Source organism: Mustela lutreola, chromosome 4, assembly GCF_030435805.1.
Source record: "Mustela lutreola isolate mMusLut2 chromosome 4, mMusLut2.pri, whole genome shotgun sequence".
Taxonomy (NCBI): Eukaryota; Metazoa; Chordata; class Mammalia; order Carnivora; family Mustelidae; genus Mustela; species Mustela lutreola.
Genome location: NC_081293.1, coordinates 109,208,378 through 109,219,530, shown reverse-complemented (window position 1 = coordinate 109,219,530; position 11,153 = coordinate 109,208,378). Strand labels below are relative to the sequence as shown.

At 61.4% G+C, this 11,153-nt stretch overlaps 1 protein-coding gene across 2 annotated transcripts; it reads right to left on the bottom strand.

The window, feature by feature from the left end:
* Positions 1 to 4,993: 4,993 nt before the first annotated feature.
* MYL7 (myosin light chain 7) lies at positions 4,994 to 7,064 on the bottom strand. Of its 2 annotated transcripts, none has more exons than XM_059172645.1 (7): positions 7,007 to 7,064; positions 6,670 to 6,783; positions 6,402 to 6,477; positions 5,984 to 6,160; positions 5,513 to 5,591; positions 5,349 to 5,414; positions 4,994 to 5,160 (listed from the first exon to the last, which is right to left on the bottom strand). In XM_059172645.1, exons 1-6 carry the CDS (start codon positions 7,007 to 7,009, stop codon positions 5,378 to 5,380), a joined length of 486 nt encoding a protein of 161 aa, XP_059028628.1. In that variant the 5' UTR covers positions 7,010 to 7,064; the 3' UTR covers positions 4,994 to 5,160; positions 5,349 to 5,377. The 2 variants fall into 2 exon arrangements, with proteins under 2 accessions (XP_059028628.1, XP_059028627.1); XM_059172644.1 differs by having other exon boundaries at positions 5,349 to 5,397; positions 5,984 to 6,088; positions 7,007 to 7,061.
* Between the last annotated feature and the right edge of the window lie 4,089 nt (positions 7,065 to 11,153).

Sequence of the window (11,153 nt, the reverse complement as noted above, 5' to 3'; positions counted from 1 at the left end):
CAGGCTCTGGGGACTCACAGGGTCTACAGCCTGCTGGTCTCAGCTTCCAGAAGTCTGGAGATTCATAGCGCTGCCCTGCTCACTCACTACACATCCCCCCTGAGCACCGGCCGCATGCCAGGCATGGTGGACGCGTCCCTGTCCCTGTTGCTCTTGGGAAACCAGACTGGCTTACATCAGGCTGGGCCAGGCACACCCGGTGGCTCAGGAGGTGGCTTTCTGGGGAGGGGATGCCTGGGTTGGGACTTGAATCCAGGGAGGCCAGAGGCCAGGCAGAGGCTCAGATGCCACGACCCCAGCTGCCATCGGGACTGTTCTAGCACCTTCTGGCTTACGTCCCTCTAGCCTGGGTCCTCCATCAGAGGCCCTCATCCCTGGAAGTCCCTAATCAAAACGCACACTGCCCTGGGGGGGGGGGGGTGTCTGTGAGTGGTGACTGGTGGGAGCTGGCCTCAATTCCTATAATAGAAGGTCAGAATGAATGGAAGAAGCTGCCCCATGGCTTTCCGACTTAAGCAACAACAGTTCCTCATTTCTCACAGCGTCTAGGTGACCCCTACCTCTTCTCGCCTAAATGTGGATGTGGCCATGGGACTGAGGTCTGTGTCCGGCTGGGAGGTGGAGGGCTATGCCTCTCCCTCATGTGAGCTTATATCCCGGGCTTCGTCTCAGTGGGGTGGCCTCTGCTTCTCAGGCATGCGGCAGAACCAGCAGGCTGCTTGAGGCCGACAAGCCCCCAGCCAGCCAGGATTCCCGGGTGTAGACACAGGCTGGGCCTTCTGATCGCAGCAGCAACACAGAAGCTTGACTAGCGGGACCCGGTAACTACCCCGTGACTTCCCTCGGGTGGTGTGCACACACGACCTGTGGCTTCCAAGGGACATTCCACCTGAGACTGGCGTCTTTGTCTCTGGCCTTGCCTTTCTGCCCTTTTGTGCTCCGAAATGGTCAGGTCCTCTGAGCAGACAGGACCCCAAGACCGTCTGGGGTACTGGTGCACCCACACGTCCCTCCATCAGCACATCTGGTCAGCAACGTGAAATCAAGTGTTGCAGCAGCCCTTCCCCATGGCCGAGCCCTCTGGCCCTGGACTAGAATGAGTGTCATGGGGACCTGCTCTGGGCTGCCCTCGCACAAGGAGGCTGGGAGGCTGCGCTAGGTGCCGTCAAGCGCTGTGTCCTTCGGATGTCTTCATTTTCAACCCCTGGAGACCTGGCGGGCGGGTGGGCCTGCGAATGCTCCTGGAGACGGGCACCCACACCGGCCTGGCTCTGTGTGGCGGTGGACAAGGCACTCAAGCATGTGGTGCCTCAGAATAGCTCCTGCTGCCTGCAGTCGCTGCCTACGCAGACTCCTTACACCCTGTCCCGAACTCCATCCTGGTGTGAATGCCGCAGCAGGACTGTGTGGGCCACAGCCCCTGCTCACCAGCTCTGGGACACAGGGACAGGGCCCGGGCCTGGGCAGGGGACTGAGGGGGTCTCTGGGTAAAATCCGGAGCCCCCCGGCCAGCCCTCCAGCGAGGCTGCAGCTCTGGAGGCTGGAAACAGTATCCGCCAACGCAGAGAACTTCTCGGCTAAAGTCACTGGGTAAGTATTAAACCACAGCTCAGTGCTCGTCACCGCCCGCTGCTAAGAGATCCCAGGGATAGGAAATCCTGCCTGTTCTCACCCAGACCAGCCCATCCACGGTGTTTGCAGGGAGCTAGGTTTGCTAATTGCTTTGTCTGGACACAAGCCACAGTTGCCCCCCCCCCCCCTTTAGGGCCAGAGGTGGGCTTGCTGAAGTCCCCATGCATGAGGCAGGAAACTGGGAAATCTTGGAGAAGCGGCTGCCGGCTCCTCGGGGCCCTAACCGGGCTCCACAGCTGGCCAGAGGCTTCTCTAGCCGATGGATGGATGGATGCAAAAACAGGTAGGGAAAGACAAGCTTTCTAAGGAGAATGCACCAAGAAAAGGGAGGAGAGAATCTGTGTCCTTTTCGGACCAGGGAGTATTAACTTTGTCTTAGTTTTAATGTGCATTTGCCTTTACAGGGGTCCCTGCTGGCCACTGCTCAGAGCCCAGGTGAGGAACTCCAAGCCCCACAGCCTCCGGGGCCTCCCTGAACAAAAGTGCTTGGGGGGGGGTTCTCTCTCCCGCCGGGGTCTGGGCGGCTTCTGGGGACGTCAGCCTCTGCATCTAGGCCTGCAGGGCACTGGGGAAGATGGGGTGGTGGTTTGCTTGCAGCCCCCCCGAGTATGAGCCCCTGGTGGAGGAGGGAGGGGCCAGAGCTGTCAGAAGCTCTCCCAGGGAGCCCTAGGCAATTCTAGACGTGGCCCCAGTGAGGGCAAGAGGCTCAGAGACCTCCTCATGGACTCCCCTTAGCAGGCTGTGGGTGAAGTGTGGTGAGGCCACCCCAGGACCCCGAGCCCCACTGCCTTGCCTGGGCAGGGGTCGGGGGGCAGTGGTCCTCACAGCAGCGAGACTTCCGGGGCTCACAGGAAAAGGGGAAGTCAGGGCTATTTGGACGCCACCTCAACAAGGTTTTCCTTGGAGGCACAGGTGGCGAGGGACCCCGAGTCCCTGAGCTCGGCCCCTCGGGTGTGTGTCCAACAAGGTCGCACTCCCAGGCCTGGCCCTCTGTGAGCAGGATCGTATGGCCTCTGCTCTGGACACAAAACCTTCCCTTGCTTCGGCAGAACACACAGATGCAAGCCTGCCAAACGGGCTTCGGTTGGCTGGGTTTGCAGAGAGCGCTGGCCTGGCCCGTTTCCTGGGTTAACATCTGGGTGCCTCAGAGTTGACAGGCTGGCCATACAGCTAACAGCACGTCCAGTGGAGAGGAGACGGGAGCCAGAAATGAGGGCCACCCACAGCACCTGAAGGTGCCTTGGAGCCACAGGGAGGAAGGAGAAACAGGAGTCACCACCAGTTTCAGTGATGCTTGTTTTCAACCCAACGCTGCAAAGCAGTGTACTTTCATTGTGGAACCATGTGCAAATCCTCAATGAGATACTTTCCATTCTTTTTTGCACAACATCTTCAGGACATCGTCCTATCTCAACTCCCGGCGCATTTTGAGGGCTCCATAGGCACGGTGGCCAGTGGCTACCATCCCGGGCACTCCAGGCCTCTCTCCGGTCCTGGCCTGTTCCCCTTGTCCGCTTCTCTTTCTTTCGTTGGCCCCCCACACATGAACCCTCGGCTCTCAGTTTACTCCAGACTATTTAATACAGGCAGTTTGGGTGCAGAAAGTATTAACCTTACCAGATAACTACAGCAGGAGGCAGAAAAGAAAACTTTGGAAAACAGAATTGTAACTTGCATACAGATATGTAGTGAACACCTGTCACAGGTTTTAGGTACTCAGGGCACCTGAGGGGCTCGGGGTGAAGCGTCTGCCATCCACTCTGTCATGATCCTGGGCTCCTGGGCTGGAGATTTGAATGGCGGGGCGGTCGGGGTGGGGGGGTGGTCCTGCTCCGTGGGGAGCCTGCTTCTCCCTCTGCCTGTCACTCCCCCTCTTTCAAATAATAAAATCTTAAAACAACAACCCAGATTTTATGTACTTGTTAATTCTGAGAGGACCAATAACGAGTGGTCAGTCTCTGCACATTCTGTGATATGTGTGTCGTGCCCAGCGTTCTTGCCGTAAAGGAAGCCCGGGAAAATAGAGCATCCAGAACACCATAACGAGGAGGGAATGTAGTGCTGTCTTGTATTTATCAGGAAGAAGTCAGCATGTAAGTGGCCCTCTGTAGTTCAGACCCATGTGTTCAGGGTCAAGGGACCCATTCAGGGACGCTGGAAGGAGGCTGCTCTCCACACAGATGCAAAGCTGGCTTCCTCTGCAGAGAAGGGGGAGACCAAGGTGGTCGCAGGTCTAAGGACAGGAACCTGTGGCCTTGTTGGTCGCCTACGACTTAAAGATGACGAGGAGGTCACAGAAGCCCCACAGAACCAGGCAGCGGTTCTGCTCTGCTCTGCATGAAGACACCTGTGAGCGGTCCGCTGGGTCTCACGTTTCTCTGCAGAGGCTTAAATTATGCCTGACTTTCTGAAATCAGTTTGTTGAACAAGCAGAACTCAGGTGCAAATGGAGGCTCATAAGCTGGCCTGGTTGTGTCCCTGTCCCCCCCACCCCCCACCCCATCCCTGCTCCGGCAGCTACAGGACTTTCCTGATCATGAGTCAGTATGAGAAAGTGCTAGAACTTTGAATTTCAAGTCTCAGCGTTGTAATTAAATTTGTCAAGTCCCAGATAAAAACAAAGACCAAACACTTCTCCAGGTGAAAATGCCTTTCCTTTTGCTTGCCTTCAGGGAAGGAAGGTGTTCTGCTCCCCAGCTCTTCCTACCTCCCAGCTGCAGCCAGGTTAGGGGAGGGGAGGTCTGACTTTGTGCCAGGGACAGCCTCTCTCCCTCCTCCCTTCCAGCTGCCCTCCAGTTCCTGAGATAAGCCAAGTCCCCTCCACACCCTGGTTTCTGCAGATGGGGGGTGGGGGATGGGACACCAACTGTCCTTTCCAGAGAAAGGCTCTCCCTCTCTCCAGCCTTTACCACACCCCCACGCCCTCCGCCACTGCCAGACCTTTTCCTCTCTCCTTTGGAAGCGTGCAAGTCTGCACGTGCTCTGGTGTGTACCTTGCTTGCATTTCCAAAATGAAGTAAGTTTGTGTTTTTGGATGGGCACCTGTGTCTTCCACATGGGGCCCAGCATGCGTGGGCGCGCGCGCACGCACACACACGTGCAGGGGCCCACCGGCAGGGCCCTTAGCAGAATGGATGCGGAGCGCAGGGCCCCCACATGGCTGGTGCGGGCCTGGTGGAGGCCATCAAAGCCCCGCAGTCCATCTCCTAGATGTGTCCTCACCCGTAAAGTGGGCACACGCTGGCCCACCGTCGTGGAGCAGTCCAGGGTGGCCCGAGCTGAGCTGTCGAGTGGCTGGGCCCCTCCGTTCCCCCTGCTGGCCCCCACCCCATCCGTTCCAGACAGGCCACTACTGCAGGTGTGATTGGGAAACACATTTATTGTGGTGTCCCCACGGGCCGGCCCCAAGTCGCAGCTGTGCCGAGCTCACTCCTCCTTCTCATCCCCGTGGGTGATGATGTAGCACAGAGACTTGTAGTCAATGTCCCCCGCCAGGTCCATGGGCGTCAGGGCGAACATCTGCTCCACCTGGGGGGGGGGGGGGTTGTGGTCAGAGGCAGACGGGCTGGGGGGCCTGCGGTGGCCAGCAGGGGTGACCCGTGACCCGAGGGAGACCTGTGACCCCAGAACCTCCCCAATGACTCCCAGCCCAGTGCCCTGCGGCTAAGAGCCCTGTGAAGGGGAGGGGAGGGCCTCAAAGGAACCAGAATGCTCACCTCAGCCAGAGAGAACTTGTCTGCCTGGGTCAGGAGAAGCTGCTTGAACCTGGGGAGAGCCAAAGTCTGGCCTGGTCAGGGGGCTATGAAGGCTCCCACGGCCCAGGTGGCCGCCCTCCCCTGGGGTCCCCCGGCGGATTCTGTGCCCCTTCTTGCACACTTACTCATCCTTGTTCACCACACCCTTGCCATTGGGGTCGAACATGCGGAAGGCGCTCAGGATGGCTTCCTCGGGGTCCGTCCCTGGGAGCCCGGGTGGGGGGAGCAGGTGAGCACCGGTGCCCCCGGCCTCTCAGCCCCCACCCAGGAGGCCCCCGGGGTGCAGGAGGCCTGTCCCATCCCAGGAGAGGAGAGAGGGTGTGTCCCGATAGAGGGCCCTTGGGGCCCAGAGAGGTTAGGACCACCTCCCCTTGGAGTAGCCTGGCTAGGAGACCGGGATTTGGGACTTTGGAGTGAGGCTGACAGGGGGATCGGGGTGACCAGTGCCCACGGGTCGAGGAGGTAGGGGAGAGCTCCATGGGCCCTGGGTGGGCCTTGGCCAGGGAGAGTCCAGTAGAGGCCTGGGTGGGGCTCGGGAGGGGCTCAGGCGACTTCCAGGCCGTAAGACCCAACACCCCCCCCCACCCCGGGCTGACCGTTAAGCTTCTCCCCGAAGAGCGTGAGGAAGACGGTGAAGTTGATGGGGCCCTTCCCCTCCTGCAGCATGGCGTCCAGCTCCTCTTCCGGAACGCTCACCTTCCCTGGCGGCAACGGGGCATGGGATGGACACGGGCGGCCAGCCTCCCCGCCCGCCCAGGCCGGCCCCTCCTTCCCTGCCACAGGACGTGGAGAAGCGTGAAGCAATGGGGAGCTGTGGCCAGTGCAGGGGAGGTGTGTGTGAGCGAGAGGACTGATGGGGAGGGTGGTAGGAGCAGGGAAGGAGGGAGATGGGCACTGGCCAGGGGACCTGTGCTTTCTCAGTGGGTCTCCCACCAGCCCCCTGAGCCGGAGCTGCTTCCCTGGTGTGAGCAGCCGCCCCCTCCTCTGCCAGCAGGGGAAGGCGAAAGCACTCACCGAGCTGGGAGTAGGTCTCCCGAAGGTCTGACTTGCAGATGATGCCGTCACGGTTCTGGTCAATGCAGCTGAAGGCCTGGGTGGTGGGGGGCACCATCCTTCAGAGGGAACAGCCCCCACCCAGGGGAAGGCCGGAGGTGGGGAGGGGTCCTGGAGGGTGGACGGACCGGGAGGGGCCGGGATGCCCAGTACCGAGTACCGAGAAGAGGGGGTATAGGTAGGGTGGGTGTCAGGACCGGTCCCAGGCCACTGGGGTAGGGGCACTCACTTCCTTGAACTCCTGGATCTGGGCTTGCTCAAACATGGAGAACACATTGGAAGAGCCTCGCTGGGCCTGCTTGGTGGCCGCAGCCTTGCCCCGGGTCCCCGCCTTCCTGCTGGCCTGCAACACTGTAGGTGGGGAGGGGCCCTTTCCCTGGCTCCCCAAATACTCCTCCCTTCCCACGCACACCTCCCCAGCACTCCCGGGAGAGCACTCCTATGCCCGGCTCCTCTTCCCACCTCTGGAGACCCCCTCTCCAGGCCCAGCTCGAGGAGAGACATTCCCCAGCCTACAGGACAGCACTTGGGAGCCTGCTGGTTTCTGGCTACCCCCCGGCACTCACCATCCTCTCTCCGTGGCAGCCGGCTTGCTGCAAGGGGCCCCCAGCCCCTTTTACGGTTCAGCCTTATCACCTGGAGTGCCAAATAAGGGCAGGAAGAGAGAACAAGCCCAAACTTGGCAGCCCTGCCGGGGCCCCAGGCAGATTCCAGCCACGTTCCTGGTGACCTTCGGGCCCCCTGATGTCTAACATCCAGATGTCCACCCATCCAGCAGCAACGGCTCCCAAGGGCAGAGCTCACAGGCTCACAGCTCTCCGCCGCTCTGGGGGCTGAATGAAGTATCGCTCCGAATGAGAAGTCTCCTGTATTACCCCACCTGACTGTCTCTCCTTCAGGTCCAGTCTAGAACCTGCCCCGTCCAAGAGGACAGTGTGCGGAGGACTGGCCTGAGGCCTCTACTGGGCTTGGGAAGGGCAATGGGTATTTCTGAAGATGGGCTCTGGCCTGAGACCCCCAGGGATTCCCAGAGTTTGGGTGGACAGTGGCCCTGGCCTCTGGCCCCTCTGACAGAGGGCAGAAGGTAGCCCTGAGCTGACTGTGGCCCCAAGTGAACCTGTGTGTGAGGCGTGTTTGGAACACGGTGCATGACCTGCACCCCAAGCATCCCCTTGGATCCCCAAGAAAGTGGTCATGAGTCCTTCATGTGCGGCTCCACTGTGGGCCCCAGGCTCACCCCACTCTGCTGCAGGCCTGCCTGCTCCTTTAGGGCCCCGAGAAGGGCCGGGGGCTGGGGACCTTCTAGAACAGACGTCATGGGCCCACTGGCTGCCCTCTGGAACCCGGGGCAGAGGAGAGGGCCCACTGGCTGTCCTCCCTACCCTGGAACCGGGCTCTTTGCAACTGCGCCCTGCCCCTGGGGGAAACAATGCAGAGGCAAGCTGGTAGAGCAGGCGTTTGGGTGGTCCATGAGACCCCAGGCCTCTTATGTGCAACAAAAAGAGTTTGACGATACCTCCTTCCCTCTCCGGAAATGAAATCTGTAAAATATATAACGTACCCTCAAAGGGAACTTAAAAAATCAAGAGCAGCCTCCGAACAGCAGGGAAAAGGACTTAAAAGTAGCTTACGTCAACACGGGGTCCAACACGGATGCCGAGACCGAAGGACTGCTGTGGGGTAACCAGACCCTTGTGTGACATCCCAGTGCATAACCAAGATTCAGGAGACCTAAGATGTTCTGCTCCAGTCCTCCATAGGACACCCGGAAAAACCAGAGAATGTCTCAAAGCCACAGCTCTGGGGTGAGTTCCAAATCAAACAGTCACTGCAGGTCCGTGGTTCCTCTCATCACAGAGCGCGTATGTTCTAACCCCACAACGTGACACATAAGGGGGTATAGCTGAGAGAGGGTGCCAGGCCTGGCCTGGCTAACTCAGAGCAGGCACGTCACCCAGGAGCCCCTGGAAGGACCTCGACAATCACCCTCCTCTCCTCCTATCACTGTCACAACCCAAGTGGCTCCAGGGGACTCCGACGGAGACCAGCCCTGTCCCACCTCCCAAAGCAGCACCCCGGCCCCCAACTCCTTCCCAGGCACTCCCAGAGGCAATCAGAGCCTGCGGGTCCCCACGCATATCCCGCAGATGGCCAGCCAGGGGCCAGGCCAAGCTGGTGTGTCCAACCACCCTCCTGCTGCGGCCACCTCTGTTCCCACAGCCCAGTGTGTCCCTTCACGTTCCCCAGCACAGCTGGCTGGAGGGCATGGTGAATTTCCAGACACCAAGGCTTGTGGAACGTCTGTGCACATGTGACCATGTCTCCATATTGTTCCCCTGCCCTTATGCCCAGAGATCAAAGGACACTGGTCAACACCACGTTCTAAACTTTTAAAACATTTAATTTAAAAAACCACACAGTCACAGGTTGGATGTGGGAGCTTGGTGTCGCACAGAGGTCTGTGAGAAAAGAGAAGCCTGGGTGGCCCCGTGCGTGCTGAGTGCTGACCTCTCTTTCCCCGTCAGCCCTGGGGGAGCCCAGGACCCCACCACGGAGGTGCTCCCAGGCCTGCTCGGGGGTGTGAGGGGAGAGGTCCTCCTCATCCTGGGTCCCTTTGGGCACACAGGGGCTATAGGGGCTCTGTGTCCTGTACCACCTGGAAGGGACCATCCCAGAGCCACAAACCACTCATGGATGGTGGCAGGAGAGCAGCAAGGCCACCATCTCCAGGCCTCGGGGTACAAGCAGCCTCCAGGGTGGAGCCGGTCCTCTTCCATTTCCCGGTCCCCAGCAGGCATGAAAACAGCCAGGCCTGGGTGACCGGCAGCCTCTGGCCCCCTGTGGAACCCCACTCTAGGTCTGGCCAGGTCAGCTGCCTCCCCAGGGGGTTGAGTTCCCAGGCAGGGGCGGAGGTGGGGGCCCGCAGCATCCAGAGCAGGCCCCCGCGAGGCTGAGTCCGGCTGAAGGCTCCAAGAGGAGGCAGTGTGGACATGCAGCCAAGTCTTGAGTGAGCAACTCCCTTCCGGGTCCTTGATTCCAGTCACGCAGGTGAGGGACTTTGTGGGATCTCCATGCCTGCTCACTGCAGCCCCAAACCCAGTCAGGGCCCAGGGCTGTCCCACCAACCGCCTCTGAGACAAGAGGCCTGCCCGGGCCCGGAAATCCCCCGTGGGCCTTTCCCCATCTTTTGGGGAGGCAGTGGGGATGGGAGGCGTCCAGGGTCCTTACAAAGAGATACCTCCTTCCTGGGCGAGGGTGGGGGCATCCGTGGGGAGCACATCTCCTGGGGCCCAGGTCCAGCGAGCCACTGCTTCCTCCTTGCCTAATGGCCTCCGCTGTCACTGGCCCAGCATGCAGGCCTTTTTGCAGGCCACGGCGGAGATCAGCGCCGCGCCCCGACCGCTGCCCTCCTCCGACTCGATGAAGGTGATCTCGCAGAAGGGCGTCAGCCTGCGTACGCTGGCATGGAACCTCTCCTTGAAGCTGACAGGGGAAGCAGGGCTGCCGTTCCTCCCCCTGCTCGCGCAGACCCCCGCCCCTCTCCGCCCCCGCAGCAGTTTGGAGCAATAAGCCCAGAGGGGCCCCCGGGGAAAACCCGGGGGTTCCGCTCGCCTTCCGCCCGAGGCGCACGAGGGGCTGCCCGACCCACCGCGGGGGCTCACCTGGGGTGCAGCTTGTACACCGAGCCGTCCACGCCCACGGTGATGCGCATCACGTCCTCGCTGCGGCTCTCGCGCATGCGGTTGATGACACCCGCCAGCCCAGCAGCGCACATGTGCGCGGCGCGCGTGGACACGCTCTCGCAGGCACGGCGCACGATGTCACAGTCGGTGGCCGAGGGCCGCAGCCCCAGCGTGCTCAGGATGTTGTAGATCTGCTTGCGGTCGCCAGAGTCACTGCGGGGCGGGGGGCAGAGGGGGGCCTGTCGCTGGAAGGTAGGGTCGCTCGGCCCCGGGCCACCCCTACTCCAACCCCGACGGAGGAGGCCTCCTCCCCTCCCCTCCGCCTGTCCACCTCACCCAGGCGAAGGCGGGGCTCGGACTCCGCACGGCAGCGGGTCCGATTCCGCCAAGGACCAGCAGTTACCAGTCACTGTGCCTCGCTCTAAGCCCAGGCCCTCCGCTCTACCCTGGGCGACCCTGGCGCGCCTTGGGGCTGGGGCGTGGAGGAAGTGGGACGATCTCCACGGCGGTGGGGAGCCACGGAGGGGGCAAGTGGGCTGCTCCCTGGGCCCGGGTGCGTGCTCCCCTGCGGGCCACGCGCTGCCCGGACCCTCGCCCGGACCCCGCCCATGCCTCGGCCCCGCCCACGCCTCGGCGCCGCCCCTTGCCCCGAGTGCCCAGCGCACCTCTCCACCTGCGACACGAAGCGTGTCTCGAAGGCGCCGCGCGTGCGCAGCTGTTCCGAGGCCTCCCCGCGGAAAAGCAGGTTTTCGTCCACGAGTTTGAGCAGCACGAGCCGCACCAGCTCGCCCATGTACTTGCCGCCAATGAGCTTCTCGTACCTGCACGGAGGGCGGCTGGGTCACCCCACGCGCGGCTACGAGGAGGCCAGGTAGGGCACTGCGACACCCCGCTTCCAGACCCGGTGCGCGCCTACTCTCATTTACGTCAAGTAAAACTCAAGGTTAGGAAGCGCTCCGGGGCCTCCGGACCGAACGTGCCCTACTGCAGGGCGTCCGTCCAGGCTGCGGCCCCGCGCCCAGCCCACGCC